This window comes from Sorex araneus, chromosome 3 (assembly GCF_027595985.1).
Source record: "Sorex araneus isolate mSorAra2 chromosome 3, mSorAra2.pri, whole genome shotgun sequence".
Classification (NCBI taxonomy): domain Eukaryota; kingdom Metazoa; phylum Chordata; class Mammalia; order Eulipotyphla; family Soricidae; genus Sorex; species Sorex araneus.
This window is the reverse complement of record NC_073304.1, coordinates 119,104,410-119,123,556: the sequence shown is the minus strand read 5'-3', so window position 1 is coordinate 119,123,556 and position 19,147 is coordinate 119,104,410. Positions and strand designations below refer to the sequence as shown.

The window sequence follows — 19,147 nt, the reverse complement described above, 5'->3', positions numbered from 1 at the left end:
AGTGGTACATGCAAACGAACATGCCCTCTGCATATTAACTAAAATCAGTAGCTTTGCACAAGTACTTATTGATGGAGAGATATGGATAAGCAAGCACCATCTAGAATCTGGGTTCTAATCCTGACGTCTTCAGTAAAGGGTACCTATGATTTGGGATTGTCACTTCTGGGGGTGCCTCGCTGTCATCACCCCTTATAAAGCAGTTAGCTCAGAGGGCCAGGGAGGGAGCACAAAGGGCTGAGCACACACTCTGCAGGCAGAAGTCCAGGTTAGATCTTGGGCACTGCACCGTCCAAGTGCTGCCAGGAATCAGGGTAGGGAGGGGGCCAAGACACAAAGGACTCGTCTGCGGCGAGCTCAAAGCAAGGGGGGGGCACACTTCCCATGTGGAAGTGCCAAGCTGGATCCCAGCACCACTCCCCAGTCCCCAGCAGGGCCAACAGCAATCACAGAGCTGCAAATAGTACCCACCCCCTCACCGCTGTGCCTGGGACTCCCCAGAGGACAGGAGACGGGGCAGGCTAGCCATCTGCAACTCTCTCTATAGATTTTTACTTATTTTTTCAGGTGGGGAAAAGAATAATCATAGGAGTTTTTGTTTTGTTTTTTTTAAATATAGTAAGCTAAGATTCTAGCAGTAGGACCTCATGAAAATACAATATAAGTCCTCCAGATTCAGGAGGACACAGTGCGGAAATATAAATTCTAAGTGCCTCTTAGGAGCAAAGGATGCTACAAGTCACTATACAAGTCAGTAGTTTCTGTAACAAGCTCGGTATCAGTCTCATCAGAAACTTGGGGGGCAAATGGGCCTTCACAACATTCCTAGTATGACCTTGGGATAATCCTAAAGGCCCAGGAGCGAGGCTTGAGCAAGGCCGTAATTAAATACTCCCACCTACTCAGGAGTCCTGTGAAGAGGGTCTCTGGGCTATGTGACATCCTGGTGAACCCAGACACCAGGGGACAGCTCTGTACTCCCAAAGAAATAAGTTCCTTTTGGGCCACCAGGGTGATTCAGAAATGTCAGGGTCTCATGGGGAGTGACTCACTGCAAAAAAAAAGAGAACTGCTTCACCGAAAAATCAAAAGGCTCTCCACCAGTAGAAAAAATTTCAAGACCAGCACTGATTTATCACCCAGATCACAGTATCAAATCTGGCAAGAAGTTCTCGTCAGCAACTATAAAAACAAGGGCCTTTTTATAAGCAGACCGCCTTTCATAGCCTCCGAGTGAAGCAAGTTTAAGAGCTTGGTTTAATTAGGGCTCAGACATTCTTGGGAAAGGCTGGAAGCTAACATGAGTAACACATCTTAAGTCCATTTCATCCATCGATGTATCTGGTTCCCCATCAACTGTGTTGCTCATTTTGTCACTGTGTATTAAAATGGGGACAGGGGCTGGAGAGAGAGGACAGTTGGGTTAAGACACTTGCAAACAAACTGACCAGGGTTCCAACCCGGGCACCCCATATGGTTCCCTGAGCACACCAGGAGTGATCCCTGAGCACAGGAGCCAGGAGTCAGCCCTGCACACTGCCAGGTATGACCCCAAAACAACAAACAAAAAACCATTAAATTAAAAATAAAATAATAAAATATGGATGATCACATATTGTAATAACGTGAACTTCATATACAACGAAATAAAAACTGAAACCTACGGCCTAAAGGTCAGGTTTATTACCCTTTGAAGGTCTATTACCCTGAAACCTTCAGATCCGCGCCCCCTCCGGGTATAAACATAAATCTAGCCCCCCCCCCCACCAAACTGTGGGCCTGTGCCAACTCCTCAGCCCCACTCCTTTGCCCTTGCCTTGCAGCAGTGGGGCTGGATCCCGGGCACTGCATCTGGACCCCGGAGCCAAGAGTGAGCCCCTGGGCACAGAGCCAGCAGTAAGCCCTGAGCACCAACGGGCGGGCGTGGCCACGAAACAAAGGTGAAAACCTGAGCTGAACCTGGGGGCCCGGCTCACTCGGGCGGGCGCTGCACCTGCTCCCCGGGCCCACGGAGACCCGCGTTGGGCCCCCTCCCTGCAGCCAGCAGGTGGGCTACGCTCCCGGGCGCATTCCCACCAACTGACGCCCTCCCCGGAAAGGGGGGCGACTGCTCAAACCCACCAACGGCTGCGCGCTTTGTCAACAAGGCGTAATGAGGCCTGTTCGAAGGGGGAAAACCCTGCGACCACCCTCCTCCCAATAAAAAAAGTCCCGTTTGCAAGCAACTATATACACGTACAAACCATGAGCAAATACAGACGTCGCTCCTGCGGAGGGGGCTGGGCGCTTGCCTGGCACACGGCCGAGCGGGGTTCGATCCCTCGCACCCCGCCAGCAGGGAGCCCTGGGCACCGCCGGGGGGGGGGGGTGGCGGCCCCCAAACCGAAATCAATCAATCACCGCCCCCAGCCCCTCCACCCTGATTAATGAGGTATTTTGCTTCCTGCAGTGTGGCTCACTGTGAAAACCTGGGGAGACCGGAGCCGGGGCCCCCCGCGTCCCGCGGGCCCGGGCACCGGTCGCCGGGTCACGTGCGGCTGGGCGGCAGAGGGTCACGGCGTGTCCACCCCGGCCAGCGGCACGACGGCCCCAGGGCAGGCCCGGGGGTGGGGGCGGGGCCCCGGCACGCGCGGCCGCCCCGCCCGCCGCCCTGGGGTGCCCGCGGCCGCCGTCCCCGCCCGCGTGCCCGTGTGCCCGGTGCCCGGTGCCTGTGTGCCCGGTGCCGGGGATCCGGGGATCCCGGCGCCCCGCGGCCCCGCCCAGCCCCGGAGCCCCGCGCGCTGGGCACGGCGGCCCGTGTCCCCGGGCTGTCCGGGCCCGGCCCGGCCCGGCGCTTACCCGCGCCCAGGACGCTGGCCAGCAGGAGGAGGCCGTACATGGCGCCGCGCCGCTCGGACTCTGCAATGCGGAGCGTCAGCTGACGCCGCGCCTATAAGGCCGCCCGCGCGCACGCGCACTCCGCGCCCCGCGCCCCGCCCAGCGCGCCTGCGCGGCCGCGCGGGCAGGGGCGACTCTGCGAAGCCGGGGGCCTGGCGCTAAGCGTGAGCTCTCTTCAGCTGAGCTTTTTAGAGAATTTTTTAGCGTATTTAGGGTATTTTTTAGGTCCTTTTAAAAGGGTATTTTTTTTTAAGCCACACATTTTTATTTCTAACATACTGCCTTTCAAATACCGTATTTTAGGGATTACCTCCTTAGCGCAGGTGAGTTTCATGATCTGAAGGTCCAGAGCTCAGATATCGTATTTCACTGCCTGATTCCAGATTTGCTTTTGGTGCCTTTTTGTTTATTTATTTATTTATTTATTTTAAACAGAAACCTGGGGTGAGAGCATTATGTGAAGCTTGTGTGTGTAAGGGTGTTTATTCATTTTTTTTTTTTTTTTTTTGGATCACACCTGGCGATGCTCGGGTTACTTACTCCTGGCTCTGCACTCAGGAATTACCTCTGGTGGTGCTGGGGGGACCATATGGGATGCCAGGAATCCTTGGCCGCGTGCAAGGCAAAAGCCCTCCCCATGTGCTGTCGCTCCAGCCCCAGAGTGTTTATTCTTAAACTTGTCTTTGGTGCAAGATTAGGAAACATGGAATGATCGTAAATATATGTAAAAATTAAAGTCTTAGCCAATACACATCTTTTCTTCGTGACAGTGTATTGTGTATTTCTCCTGTCTGGAAAAAAAAACTCATTACTTGCATTGATTAATGCATTATTGTTGAGAAAATTTACTACAGTGTTATGAAGTGTGTATTTACACATGTCAACCTGTGTTTGAAGACTGTGCCACTGTCTTTGGTTTTGTGATCTCAACACCATTCTCAGCGCCTCTCATGATGTTCACTTCATGGCTCTGTCACAGAGCCATTTTCAGACCCATCCAGTGCATTCAAACTTCTGTCTTTTTGAAGCTTTTGACGACTGCTTTGTGTGGTATAAGGTCCGGACTCTTAATTGCCCACATGCATAACAGTTCCAAAGGGAACAATATTTTCAGGGAGTGTGCCAGAGCCAAAGTACAGCGGGTAGGGCATTTGCCTTGCACTTGACCATCCAAGATTTGATCCCTGGCACCTATGTGGTTCCCAAGTCTTCCAGGAATGATCCCTGAGTACAGGTGCTGACTAAGCCCTAAGCACCACCAGGGTCTCCCAAAAACAAGTATATATGTGTGGGACAAGGCGGGTGGTGGCAGGCAGGCAACAATTGGTGATCACGGCAAATCATTCCCTGTTGTAGAAATGATTCTGGTGGTATTTGCAGGATTTGCATCTGGGGGCTGCAAGAGTGATATTAGGCCACCGAGAATATCTACCTGTTGTGTCGTTTTGTTTTGTTTTTGCTTTTTGTGTCACACCTGGTGATGCACAGGGGTTATTCTTGGCTCTTAACTCAGGAATTACTCCTGGTGGTGCTCAGGGGACCATATGGGATGTTGGGAATCAAACCCGGGTCAGCCGCATGCAAGGCAAACGCCCTACCTGCTGTGCTATCACTCCAGCCCCTACCTGTTGTGTCTTATGCTTAAGAAAACGTTCCATTACTATGTTTATCAGAAACTGCTAAAACAAGTACAGCCTCCTGTTTCAGCCTGTCACCGGCAGGTGAGCTATAGAACCATAGTTTCAGGGCTGGTGCAATAGTACAGCAAGTAAGGTGCTTGCATGTGACTGACCTTGGCTAAACCCCGCCACCCCGTAAGGCCCCTGAAGCATTGCCAGAAATGATCCCTGAGCACAGAGGCAGGAGGGATAAGAGTAAGCCCTGAGCACAGCCGAGTGTGATCCAACCATTCCCCCCCTCAAAAAAAACAAAAATGAACTAGTTTCATTGGCACCAGATGATATGATATGGCACCAATCTCACCATATCATATGAGTTGTAGCAGCTTCCATCACCAACCTGGTGGGTTGGGCAGCCAGTGAGCCTTGGGTCCTTCGCTGGGTTGAGTGACAGTGCCAGAAGCATTGCGCACTCTAATCAAACCACATCAGCTGTGTTTCCAGCAATCTGATTAGAAATACAATGCACCCACATTGAGAATTCTAGGGTGACCTTTGTCAGTGTGCAAGAAAACAAATGCAGGAGAAACAGAATCATATGACACAATGCAATGGTTATACAAAGTACAAAGTAAACCAATTTTTGCGCTGGAAAAAAAAAACACAGGGTGTGGTGATTACAGGTGAAATATGGAAATATTTTACAGATGGTTATACAGACAATGAAAAGTACAAAGTTAATAAACCAAGTTTTGCAATAGAAAAAAAAAAAGGGGGCATGATAATTATAGGTGAAATATGGTAATGTTTTACAGATGAGAATCCACATGTCAAAAGACTGACCCTGGGGGCCTGAGCGATAGCACAGGGAGTAGGGCATTTGCCTAGCAAGTGGCCAATTCCGGGCATCCCATATGCTCCCCCAGCACCGCCAGAAGTAATTCCTGAGCCTGGCTGGGTAAGTCCCAAAAAGAAAAAAAAATAATAATAAAGGATGACCCTTGGCCCCTGGAGGCAGGGTGTTGGCTCAGCAGCTTACAGCACTTTTTGCTTTCAGAAGTCCCAGAGGGTACCTGAGCACCTCTGGGAGTTGCCCTCAAGTATGGCTCGAGGGCATAGCTCAGAAGCAGAGCACTTGCTGTGCATGGGTGAGGCCCTGGGTTCAATTCCCAGCACCACTAAGTAAACAAACAATTTTCACAGGGCCAGGGAGAAAACTGAGGGCTGGAGCTCAGGTTTTACTTGAGGGAGGCCTCTGGGCAAAGAGCCAGGAGTGACCCCTGAGCACCCCAGGGAGAGGTCCCCAGACCAAAAATACTAATGAAGGATCAATTCTCCCAGAATGCAAACCTTGTACCTGGAGCGATAGCACAGTAGGTAGGAGCTTGCCTAACACGCAGCTGACCCAGGTTTGATCCTGGCTCCATGCGGGCCCCCTGAACCCCACGTGGGTTCTCTGAATCCCAGAGCTCACAGCAGTCAGGTGTTTCTTGAGTGACCACAGGATATCTTTAAGAAATGTCTCATTAGATGATTGCATGACTATGCAAAGGTCGGCACGTATTTAGCCGGCTGAAAGTACAGCCACCATATGCTGAAAGTACAGCCACCATACACCCCGGCTGCATCTAGGGTCCCCGCCATGTACGGGGTCTGTGTGAACTAAGGCATCGTCTTAAGGGGTAGGAGAAACTGCTACATCTGCCTTAATTACCTAACTGAATGCAGCTGGGGCTGGCCCAGGGCGAGCGCTCAGGGCCTGGAGACATAGGGCAGCAGTAAGACACTTGCCTTGCACCCAGCTGGCCCCTGCCAGACCCCCGCTGCTGCCTATGATTCCCTGGACCCTGCCAGGAGGGATTCCTAAGCACAGAGGCAGGAGTAAGCTCTGAGTACTGCTGGAAGTGGCCCCAACACAAATAATATCAAGGACAACAACACAAACAAACAGAGAGACAGTTCATACCTGAGTTGATTTGGGGGAGACTGGGAGGGGGCAGTTTTTGGTGACTGATCCTAGCTTAGTGCCTGGAGACCATGTGGTGCCGGGGAGGGCGCCTTGGGCTCCAGCATGCGAAGTGCATGCGAAGCCCTGAGTGGACCTGTTACAGAAGGGGCTCTCTCCTGTTACAGCAGGGACAGACCGTTGCCAGTCTGGAGTCACCTCCCCCTCTCCAGGCCCCCAGCCCATCCATTCCTGCCTAGCCCAGACTGTCAGAGAAGCTTTGTTCGCATGACTTGCTCTTGTGTTTCATGTTCGTGCAGCACTCAGGCCTATGGCATTAAGTTTCTTCTTTCCCCTGTAGTCTTGGGTGTAGGAGGTATTTCAGTCAGAAACAGAAGAAGGGACAGAGAGAAAGCACAATACGCTGAGGGCTTGATGTGAATGCAGGACACCTGGGGTCTGGCACCTCATGGTCCTCCAGGCTCTCCCAGGAGAGACGCCCAAACACCAGGCTGAGAGTAGTCAGTCTCCGGACATCATGCAGTGTGAGCCAAAAAACAAAACCAAAACCAAAATCAAACTCTAGATGTAGATAGAGATTTGTTTTTTGTTTTGTTTTGTTTTAAATTTTATTTTATTTATTTATTTAAAATTTTTTTAAAATTTCATTGAATCACTGTGAGATAGTTACAAGCTTTCATGTTTGGGTTACAATCTTACAATGATCAAACACCCATCCCTCCACCAGTGCACATTCCCTACCACCAATATCCCAGGTATACCCCCCTTTCCCATCCTCCCCCTGCCTCCATGGCAGACAATATTCCTCATACTCTCTCTCTACTTTTGGGCATTATGGCTTGCAACACAGACACTGAGAGGTCATCATGTTTGGTCCATTATCAACTTTCGGCATGCATCTCCCATCCCAACTGGTTCTTCCAGCCATCATTTTCTTAGTGATCCCTTCTCTATTCCATCTGCCTTCTCCCTTCTGCTCATGAAGCAGTCTTCCAGCTAGAGGGCAATCCCCCTGACCCTTGTATCTACTGTACTTGGATGTCAGCCTCATGTGATGTTATTTTACACTCCACAAATGAGTGCAGTCCTTCTATGTCTGTCCCTTGCTTTCTGACTCATTTCACTTAGCATGATATTCTCCACGTCTATCCATTTATAAGTAAATTTCATGACTTCATCTCTCCTAATGACTACATAGTATTCCATTATGTAGATGTACCAATGTTTCTTTAACCAGTCATCTGTTTTAGGGCATTCGGGTTGTTTCCAGATTTTGGCTATTGTGAACAGTGCTGCAATGAATATATAAGTACAGATGTCATTTCTACTGTGCTTTTTTACATCCTCGGGATATATTCCAAGAATTGGTATTGCGGGGTCATATGGAAGATCAATTTCTAGCTTTTGAAGGACTGTCCATATTGTTCTCCAGAAAGGCTGGTCCAGTCAGCATTCCCACCAACAGTGAAGGAACATCCCTTTTTCCCCATATCCATGCCAGCACTGGTTGCTTTTGTTCTTTTGAATGTGTGCCAGTCTCCGTGGTGTGAGATGATGTCTCATTGTTGTTTTGATTTGCATCTCCCTGATGATTGGTGATGTGGAGCATTTTTTCATGTGCCTTTTGGCCATTTGTATTTCTTTTTTGAGGAAACTTCTGTTCATCTCTTCTCCCCATTTTTTGATGGGGTTGGAGGTTTTTTCTTGTACAATTCTACTAGTCTCTTGTATATCCTTGATATTAATCCCTTATCAGATGGGTATTGGGTAAATATTCTTTCCCATTCTGTGGGCTCTTTCTGTATTTTGGTCACTGTTTCTTTTGAAGTGCAGAAACTTCTTAGTTTGATGTAGTCCCATTTGTTATGTTTGCTTTCACTTGCATGGTCAGTGCTGTTTCATCCTTAAAGATGCCTTTAGCTTCAATGTCATGGAGAGTTCTGCCTACATTTTCTTCTATGAACCTTATAGATTCATATCTGATATTGAGGTCTTTAATCCACTTTGATCTGACTTTTGTGCCTGGCATTAGACAGAGGTCCGAGTTCATTTTTTTTGCAGGAGGCTATCCAGTTTTCCCAGCACCACTTGTTGAAGAGGCTTTGCTTGGTCACTTCACATTTCTTGCTCCTTTGTGAAAGATTAAGTGGCCATATATTTGAGGGTCTGTGACAGAATATTCAACTCTGTTCCATTGGTCTGCGGGTCTGTTTTTATCCCAACACCATGCTGTTTTTTTACCAAGAGAGTCTCTTGCTTGCACGCCTGGCTGTCTTCCCCGGGGCCCCTCGAAGGGGATGGGCTCCAGCTTCCCTCCCTGCTCGGAGCAGAGCTCCCAGCGGCCTAACACCACTAGAACCTAGCCACAGCTATGCTCAAGGCCCCTCTCCACACGTTCAGACAAGCCTCACGCATGAATGTACTGGCAGAAGAACCCAGGTGAGTGTAATCCCATCAACGGCCAACATCCATAGACTTAAAAGCAAGCTCCCAGAAGCAATATCTTATAACCTACTTCTCCCTTTGGGAGAAACTAGCAAGTTACTGAGAGTTTCCTGCCCACATAGGACAGCCTCACAAGCTTCCCATGGTGTATCCATATGCCAAAGCCAGTAACAAGTTGGATCTCATTCCCCTGACCCTGAAAGAGCCTCCAATGTGGCATCGTTGGGAAGGCCGAGTAAAGAGAGGCTTCTAAAATCTCAGGGATAGGACGAATGGAGAAGTTACTGAGACCGCTCGAAAAATTCGATGATCAACGGGATTTTGTGATTAGTGATTTGTGACCAGGCTGTTTAAATTACTACTGCTTTGTAGTAGAGTTTGAAGTTGGGGAAGGTGACGCCACCCATCTTTTTCCCAAGGATTGCTTTAGCTATTCTTGGGGGTTTATTGTTCCATATAAATTTCAGGAGTGTTTTGTCTATTTCTTTGAAAAATGTCATGGGTATCCTGATAGGAACTGCATTAAATTTGTATGGTGTTTTGGGCAGTATTGCCATTTTGATAATGTTAATTCTCCCTATCCATGAGCAGGGGATGTGTCTCCATTTCCTAGTGGTGGACAGAGATTTGACTCAGGAGTGGAGTGTATACCTCACTAGTTCAAGGGTCTGGGTTTGATCCCTGCAGTATACATATATATGCACACTCATACACACACGCATGCACATATACACAGAAATGCACAGACATGCACACCACACATGCATTTACTCATACACACATGCCACACACATGCATGTACACACAGACACACACACAAATACCACACACACAAGCACGAACATACACAGCACACACATATACATACCACACATGCGCACACACACAGACATGCACACAAATACCACACACACACAAGCATGTACATACACACACAGCACACACACACATACACACCACACACGTGCATGATGTACACAGGAGGGCAGATAGGGAAAGTCCCTCCCAAGGCAATGGCAGTAAATTTCCTGGGAAGTAATAGCCCTGAAGTTGAAAACACAGGAACTAAGGCCTGATAAGACCCCACCTGGCGCCAGTCCTTAGCAGACCCTAAGGAGGATGGACCCCTACAGAGATGAACAGAGAGAGACACACAATTAAGGACTTGAAAGAGATTCACCAGAAACTTGAGACTGCCCCTTGTTACAATACCTGATCAACCCCACCCGTGTCAGAAACCCCCAGACTAAGGCACCCCTAAGAATATGCATATAAAAGCCAGTGGTAAATGCCACTGTGCTTCCCTGCTTGGGGGGAAGCCCGCTCTCTCCCTTGGGTGCCTTACTCTCTCTCTTTCTCCTCCCCTTCAAAAAACCCCCAAATAAAATCTGCTTACTTCGCTGCTTGTCTACTCCTGAAATTTTCTGAGAGGCGAGACAAGAACCCTGAAACCCCTGGGTAAGGCCTGGGGCTCGCCTCTCCTTTCCTGCAAAGAGAAAATCCTCGTTCCAACCTGAGTCCATGGGTCCCTGAGAAATCAGGGCACGGGGATCAGCTCCGTGTTAAGACCAAGTGGACGTCAGGTGTGGCTTGGCAGCCACCTGGTGGGGCTGGCGGGGCTCAGGCCCCTGCCGAGCAGGGCTCCTCATAGACTTTACCAGTTCCAGCCTTTCCGGCGGGTTCCGGGTGGCAGAGGCAAAGTGGGAGAAGATGACGGCCTTTCTCTCCTCCCTGACCCATGTGAGCCACCCGTGTGGTCCACAGACATCACGTACACACACAGACATGCACAGACATGCACACCATGCATATGCATGCTTATACAAGCACACCACATACACGCATATACACACAGACATGCACAGATACACATAGCACATACAGACATGCACACACAGCTCACACATGCATATATACACAGCACACACATGCATATACACACAGTACACATCTGCCCATACAAGCACAGGTACACACCAAAGGGAACCGTTCTTCCCCTACAGGAGTAAATTAGGGGAGAGGGAGTCTCTTAGCCTTTGGAGAATGGAACAAGAACCATAGCCCAGATTTGAGAACATGTCTAAAATTTTACCACGCCTTGCTGGAGAAGTGACGCCCCAAATTGGCCGTTCCTGAATCGTCACCCCATTGCACAATACAGTGATCTGGCTGGCACAAAGCCCCACACCCAGGGCTGGCAACCACCCTCTCATGCCTTCTGCCTGCAGCTGATCTCTGACCCTGGGGGAGCTGCCACTTCACCCTCTTCCAGGGGCCCAGCACCCAGCAGCCCCACGGGAAGGCAAGGGAGGGGGACCTGAACCCCTGAAGGCAGGCCCTTAGCGGCCCTTTTGTCCCCCTCCCTCAGTGCACCAAAGGGGGACCCGGGGAGTGAGAGGAAGACTCTGGTCCCGGGGATCGTCCAGGTCTGCCCAGCTGTGATCTCCGAGGAACCACGGCAGACAGATCTCACAATCTCAGGACCCCCAGCACACAACGCACCCACCCCCAACTCTGAGCCCAGCTGGCTGGGAAGCGAGCACTGCAAGTGGGAGGGGAAGGAGGACCAAGGCTGGACAAGATCTGGTTTACACCAGGAGGCCTCGGGGCCTGAGCTTGGGCCACAGTGGGGCTGCACAACAGTCCCCTCCAAGGCTTCCTCAGTCCAGCCCAAGCGTGGGGCCGATGGACAGACCCAGGGAGCAGGGGCTCTAGGCCCAGCTCCGGCCCTCGGCTCCTTGCTGATGGAGGAAATAAAGCATCCCGGGTTTGTGCGAGGGGCTGAGACTCCAAGCCAAAAGGGGCGTTAGAGACAGAGACCCTGACTTTGGCGGAGGTCCTGAGCACTCAGAGCCTCAGTGACAATCCTGAGCAAACTCTCTCTGAGTCCCCTTAAGTCCCCTGCCTCGCCACTCCCCTCCCTTTTGCTGAGACAATATCAGGGACCAAACACTTGCAGTGCTTGGGCGTGTGTTGGGGTGGGGGTGGGTGGGGTAGCAGAAAGGGGGGGTGGCACCCACTTGGTTCTGATGTGCACCCACTTGGTTCTGATCTAGAGGTCATACAGGAGGTCATACAGGTGGCGGCGTGCTAGTGACCACACACCTGTGGAAAGGTCAAGGGACTCAAACTCTCAGGCACACACGCAGGCCAGGCACTCTGCCACTGAGCCACGTCCAAGGGACCCCATGGCAGTGTATTTTGCAGTGAATTCCTGCTACCTTTCATTTCCACACCGGGAACACAGCAGTAATATGTTCCTTCATCTACTCTCTTCCCTGTAAGAAAAGAAAGGAAAAAAAAATTACAAGGGCTGGAGAGATAGTGCAGCAGGTAGGGCGCTTGCCCTGTCACATGGCCAATCTGGGTTTGATCCCAGCACCTCGTTGGTCCCCTTGGCCCTGCAGGAGTGATCTCTGAGTGTAGAGCCAGGAGTAAGCCCTGAGCACCAAGGTGTGGTCCAAAAAGCAAATAAGCAAAACGGTAAATGGGTTGCCATTATTGCTGTTACCAAGTGAATAGATGCCTAAATCCTCTTAAAATACTTTCCTATGCATCTGTGCTGAGGGTACAAAAGCTATGAAACTATTTGGGGCCGCTGACCCTGTAATACCATTCCTAGCTAGGGGTCCCTGGGAAGATAATCCAGAAGCTAAGAAGTGCTTTATCCAAGGTGTGCACAGAGGGCCCTTCATAACCGCTGGAACTGGACGGATCCCAAAGTGCTGAGTAATGGTGAGATAACCAGGGAAGCCATGCACCGACCTGGACAAAACAAGGGTGCTGGAAGCAGCAGGGGGCCGGGGGGGGGCGGTCCGGGGGTGGCGCAGGGGAGGAATCAGCAAGTGCTGGTGTGCAGTGGGCCTGGTGGGAGATGGGTTGGCAAAGATCTGGGCTGAGCCAGGCCAGAGCTCCTTCTAGCTCATGCAGTGACACTTACGTCCCAGGGAGACTCTGGGCAGTGGGCCAAGAAGGTTCAGGACCCTTGTCCAGACATGGGAAGCCGAACCTCCCCCGTGGTCTCCCTGGAGTGGCCAGATTCCAGAGTGAAGGCCACAGAGCCTGGGCGCAGGGCGTCTGCAGGCCTTGCCTGTCCTCGTGTGATCTCACTCAGGCAATGTCCGCGTGCAGCTTTATACTTGGCAAAGAAAAACTTAGAGAAACTCTGAGAAAGAAGAATCTATTAATTTTTTTTCATGGGGGGGCTGGATGTTTTTCATTTGGGCCACACCTAATGGTACTCAGGGCTTAATCCTGGCTCTAAGCTCAGGGATCACCCTGACCAGGCCTGGGGGAACATATGTGGGCTGGGCGTGGCACCAGGGTTGGCAGAGGGTGAAGCCAGTGCGCTACCCGCTGTGCTATCACTCAGCCCAGTCCTTGTTACTTTATTCCCTGCCATAAACTTGAGTTTTCGGGGAACTGAAATAAACATTTTTCTAAAAAAATGTGAGCTGCCCTGGCGGCCTCCCAGTTTGGGCTCCCCATTCCTCAGGAGGTCCTGTTTCTGCCCCTTGAGATCTTTGGAGACCCCCCTCCTTGCCAGATCCTATTGTTAAAGCTGCACTTTGGCCCCAGAGACCTGCTTCTGCTGTTATTTCTGTAATGAGTCAAGAAGTCAAGAAGCATCTGGTGGGAAGGCCCATTCCCCGGGCTTGGTCCCAGGCTCTGCTCTGGCTTCCCCAGCCATCCTGGAACCTCCCTCTGGCCTCCAAGAACACACCTCTCACTTTCTCCCCTACCACGCTATGGCATAAGTCAGGAAATTCCCTGCTCCTCCTCTTCCTCCTCCCCACCTGCCCCCTGCCTGGTCTTCTCCTGCCTGCATTGGCCTTTTTTTTTTTTCCGCTTTTTGGGTCACACCCAGCGATGCTCAGGAGTTACTCTTGGCTTTGCACTCAGGAATTACTCCTGGCGGTGCTTGGGGGACCATATGGGATGCCGGGGATCGAACCCGGGTCGGCTGCGTGCAAGGCGAACGCCCTACACGCTGTGCTATCGCTCCGGCCCCTGCATTGGCCTTTCTGCCTGGGCCCTCAGGTAACCATGCGAGGAGCCTTGGTCCCTCTCCCCATCATACTTTCATCAGTTTGTTGTAGAAATTCCCATCAAAAGCCAGTGAAAAACCAAGCATCACGTCCTGGACATGGGAAGGCACTGTTTTATTTCTTCTTTCTTTTTTTTCTTTCTTTTTCCTTTTTGTCTTTTTGGGTCACACCCAGCGATGCTCAGGGGTTACTCCTGGCTCTTCACTCAGGAATTATTCCTGGCAGTATTCTGGGGACCATATGGGATGCCAGGGATCGTACCCGGGTTGGCCATGTGCAAGGCAAATACCATACCCGTTGTACTGTGGCTCTGGCCCCAGCACTGTTTTATTTGGCTGGTGGACCCAGCTGAGCTCGTGCTCCAGAACTGTGTTCAGAGCAAAGGTGAGAGCTTGATTTTGCGGAATATCTGATAAGGACTTGCAGGCAGCTGGCTGGAGGGTACAGAGCAGAAGTTCCCAAACACATTATTCCGCACAGCAGGGTCTGGACCGCCTCAAGGACAGGAGCATATTAGGAGTATAGTCCCAGGTTACCATGGCTACAAGACGGGATTAGCACCTTATCAAGAACACCCTGAATACACTCCATGGCCAGGTTTTATCTCCCAGGCTCAGCTGGTCCTTGGCCACTGCCTGCTTGGAGTGAGCCTGTGTGAAAAGTGGGTGGGGTTGATTTTCCCCATCAAGTCAATGCTCCATCTTTGATTTCTTCCCTTCGATCCACCTCATCTGGGCTGCTGGGAATGAATAAGACTGGCAGGGCCGTGGTCATCGGTCCTTGGCCTCCTAATATCCTTCTCTGTCTCCTTAATCTGAAAGTTTTACAGCTGAGCTCCTTACACTTATACCTGGCCACCCAGCATAGAAACCATTCCCAACCCCCACTGAGCGATGGATCTTGCTGGCCAGTGAGATTGAAGATCGCATGCCTCCTTTTGTGACTTCTAGGTCCTCTTCTTTGGGGGCAGTGGGGTAGGCCACACCCAGTGATGCTCAGGGGTTACTCCTGGCTCTACACTTCAGAATTACTCCTGGCAGTGCTCAGGGAACCATATGGGATGCTGGGGGTTGAACCCTGGTTGGTCGTGTGCAAGGCAAACATCCTTCCTGCTCTATCATGGCTCCGGCCCGTTGTTCCTGTTCTTAAAGAGCCAGTGTGAATATTTAACAACTGATGGCGCCTGGACATCGGTTGTCATTCTGGGAGAATGTCCTGGTTCGGGTGTGCCTGAGCCTCAGTCCTCAGCAGCTGTTTCCCAGCCAGCACAGAGTACTGCAGTCATTTTGTCACTGATACTCATTTGGGGATGGGGGGCAAGGATTGGGGGCTACACCCAGCAATGCCTGGAGCTACTCCAGTCCCTAAACTGGGGTGAGGGGGTTGTTTCTGGCAGTGCTCTGGGGACCTTGAGGTGCTAAGGTTCTGGAGTCAGTCACACGCAGGAAAGTGGCCTGGCCATCTTCCTGCCCCAAGCCTGATCGTTTACCTGCTCAGTGTCAGTCTAGCGACACATTCCTCTCTCCAAGGCTCGATCTCTGCCTGAGTTTGAGCATCACCATGGATATTCTGCAGTCGTTTGTTTTAGGCCACACCCGTAGTGCTCTGGGGACACTCTGGGCTTGGGGCTCAGAGGATGCTCCTGGCTGTCTTTGGGGGACCATGAAGGTGCAGGGGGTCAGAGCACAAAGGGGATGCAGCCATTTCACTGTGCTCCTGTGACCAGTTCCCGTGACCTCTCAGGCAGAACTGATATTCTGCTCCCTCGTGCTTCCTTTGTCTGCACAGCGATGGTGAAATATTGCTAACATCCTCCTTCTGGCTTTCTGCTGCATCATGGCCCGCCCTTTCTTCTATCTTTACTCTTACCACTGGCCATTGGCTTTTCTCCCGCTGATTAGAATGTCTCCCACACTCTCTCATCTTAAAAGCAATCTCTTCAAGTTGACTACTTCTGACCTTCCCCCTTCACGGCCACTTTCTTGAAACTGCCCCACAACAGAATATGAGCCCTTGCCCAGGGAGAGCCCCTGCTCTGCTTTCCTCCCTCTGACTCTGATGCTGCCGCTTGCCCCCACCCCAGCCCTCCCCCGGGCCTCAGTGCTGGGGGGCTCTTCCCCATTTCTTCTGCCTACCTCTCCCCCGGAGAAGACAGCACCTCTATAACCTGCAAAGCCCCCCCACTCACTGTTCCACTGCTCGGGTGGACTGTCGGTGGGCCTCTGCCCTAGGTCCAATGGGCAGCTCTACGTCAGCTCTCCAGGTCACCCCATGAGCTTGGACAGGGCAGAAAGGAAATGACCTTTGGTCAAGTGGTAACAGAGACCTCAGCCACCCACAGGCCACAGTGGTCCTCAGTTGAGGCTAATCACCTTTTTTGTGGGGGGAGGGGTTGGGTAACTCTCAAAACACAAACCCCAGCAGTGCTCAGGGGTTGCCCCTGGCTCTGCACTCAGGGATCATTTCTAGCCCTCTGGGTGACCATATGAGGTGCTGGGGATTGAACCCAGGTCTGCCATGCAAGGCATGTGCCCTATTTCTATAGTATCGCTCAGGCCCCCAGAAGTTTGTCCTATACTTTAGGAAATGCCAAGTCTTCCTTCTCACAGCCCCCACTGTTCTTTGTTCACTTCTCAAGTAGCTGTTTTGTTTCATGGATATATTTATTGAGCACCTAGTATAGAAGAAGCACCATTCAGAGGCTAAGGACAGGCTGGGAAAGCCCTGGAGGAGAGAGCTGATACTCTCCCCCACGTATTCCTGGCTCCTTCAGAGAACTCGGACATCCCAGCTGGCCCACAAAGTCTTTAAGGTTCCTGGATTTCGGGTTCCATTTGGAATCTCATAGCCCTATTGTAGGCAGATTGGTGTGGGGGTGTGGGGCCCCGGCGGGGAGGGGTAGGTAATGAACTTTTGGGAAATAATAAATCTTGAGAAGGGTTGGCATAGCCCTGAGCCTGCCACAAGGTATGAAGACTACATCCCTTTGACATATACAAATCCTTAACTGTTTGGAGAAACCGAGGTACCACCCTGATGCTGAAATCCAAGGCCCACCCAGAGAAGGACGGACACTTCAAAAGGAGAAGTTTACAGAAGAATCTATGAGACGAAAAAGAGACCAGCAATGTTGCAAGGTTGAGATTATGAGACCATCAACAGCGCAAGGTTTTCCTGTGCCATTGCCCAGAAAATCTTTTACAGACGCACAACTCCAGAAAAACAGCATTTGGGGCTTACTCACAATCCTGTGCTCTCTCTCGAGCACTGTCTCCCGCTTGTCTGCATGTACTCTCTCCTGCTTGTCTCATGTTTCTTTGCTTGCTTAGTTCCATTCTGGAGAAGTCATGTTCTCTCTAGGACACATATTCCCCCTCTTCCTCTCCTCTCGAATCTTTCTATGCAAGTTGGTTTTGGTCAATAAAGACTATCTTGTTTCACTATTTCGCCTCCTCCTGAAATTCTTTTCCGAGAGGGAGAATTAGGGAGGCGGATGGGGAGCATCGCCCTGCCGGGCAGAACAAGGGGAATCCAGGCACAGCCTGACGGGGCCGTGGGGCTGGCGGGATGGGAGTGTCCGTGGCGTGTGGTGCTCGTGGCCGACTTTCCCAGTCCTGCCAGGTGTTTCCCTGGGAGGCCGAGCAGAGAGGTGGGAGCACTCTTTTCTCGGGGCTCCCTCCCCACCTTAAAGCCACTGGTAACACTGTCACATTCTGTGCTAAGGATGAGATGGGGCAGATCTGAAGGCCTCAATCCCAGCCGTGAGCACTCCGTGTGTCCACAGCAGGACCCCGCCTGGGGCAGCTCCAACTAGAGTGGCCCAGAGCAGGTGTGGGGGAGGCTAGGGGGGCAGGGGCAGGAAACTGCTGACTCACTGGAGAAAGTCTGCAAGCCCAGGCAGTGAGGGCCCTTTGGGAATTGGACTGAAAGCCTTGGACGCTGCCAAAAAAATGCTCGGACACATTTGCCACAAGTTCCGCACTTCTCAGATTGCCACTGCCCATTGGCAAATGTCCCCAGAGGCACTGCAGTAACCCCGAGGGGGGAAGTGATTTCACAGGCACCAGGCTGCAAGGAACAGAACTGGAAGCAGAAGCACCAGCCCCCAGCGTTCAGGTCTCTTCCAAGGGCCTGCTTAACCTCTGTCCCAAACACAGTGAGCTGGCCACCTGCGGCCGGCCTGTTCCCTCCTGCCCCGGGCATCTTTTTCTTCCTCCAACTTCCTCAAGCCCTGGCTCTACCACCAAGTCTGGAGGAGAAGTAAGACAAAAGTGAGATTAGAAAAATTAGTTCCCGAGCCGAAGGATAATTAGAACTGGGTTATAAGCATAATGCTGAGGGCTAGAAGCCCCAGCCCCCAGCATTCCAGTCCCTTCCAGTTACCTGCTTAACCTCTGTCCCAAACACAGTGAGTGGTCACTTGCTGCCGCCCCGTCCCTCCCTGGACACACACTATACACACACACACAGTACACAGTATTCATCATTTCATTTCTCTTTCTTTCTTTCTTTTTCTTTCTTTCTTTCTTTCTTTCTTTCTTTCTTTCTTTCTTTCTTTCTTTCTTTCTTTCTTTCTTTCTTTCTTTCTTTCTTTCTTTCTTTCTTTCTTTCTTTCTTTCTTTCTTTCTTTCTTTCTTTCTTTCTTTCTTTCTTTCTTTCTTTCTTTCTTTCTTTCTTTCTTTCTTTCTTTCTATACAACATCCCATAATCTCAGGCCTAGCTAGGCCTGGATGTAACCGGTTTATGTTTTGGTTACTGTAACTTTAAATGGCGGTTACTGTTTCCGTTGGTTGATTTGCATATTTGCCTATGTGGCTGAATATGATTGGTTTGTATGTTAATTTTATAAATAAAAGGAGGTTGAACAGGCTGCTCTCTGGCAGGCCATAACATCAAACCTCCAGAGGCAGTCCTGTGATCCTCCCCAAAAATGTATCTTTATTCCCCGAGTAAAGTGCCTCTGACTCTCCGGTAAAATTGCAACATTGTTGCAACATTTCTTTCTTTCTTTCTTTCTTTCTTTCTTTTCTTTCTTTCTTTCTTTCTTTCTTTCTTTCTTTCTTTCTTTCTTTCTTTCTTTCTTTCTTTCTTTCTTTCTTTCTTTCTTTCTTTCTCTCTCTCTCTCTTTCTTTCTCTCTTTCTTTCCTTCCCTCCCTCACTCTCTCCCTCCCTCCCTCCCTCCCTCCCTCCCT

The 19,147-nt window shown here is 50.8% G+C and overlaps 1 protein-coding gene across 1 annotated transcript in view; it reads right to left on the bottom strand.

Moving 5' to 3' along the window:
- Positions 1-2,967, bottom strand: part of PSAP (prosaposin) — a 32,898-nt gene extending 29,931 nt beyond the window's left edge. The window contains exon 1 of the mRNA XM_055133205.1: positions 2,839-2,967. Within this exon, the coding sequence (XP_054989180.1) occupies positions 2,839-2,878 (40 nt within the window). The 5' untranslated portion in view covers positions 2,879-2,967. The remainder of the gene's footprint in view (positions 1-2,838) is intronic.
- Between the last annotated feature and the right edge of the window lie 16,180 nt (positions 2,968-19,147).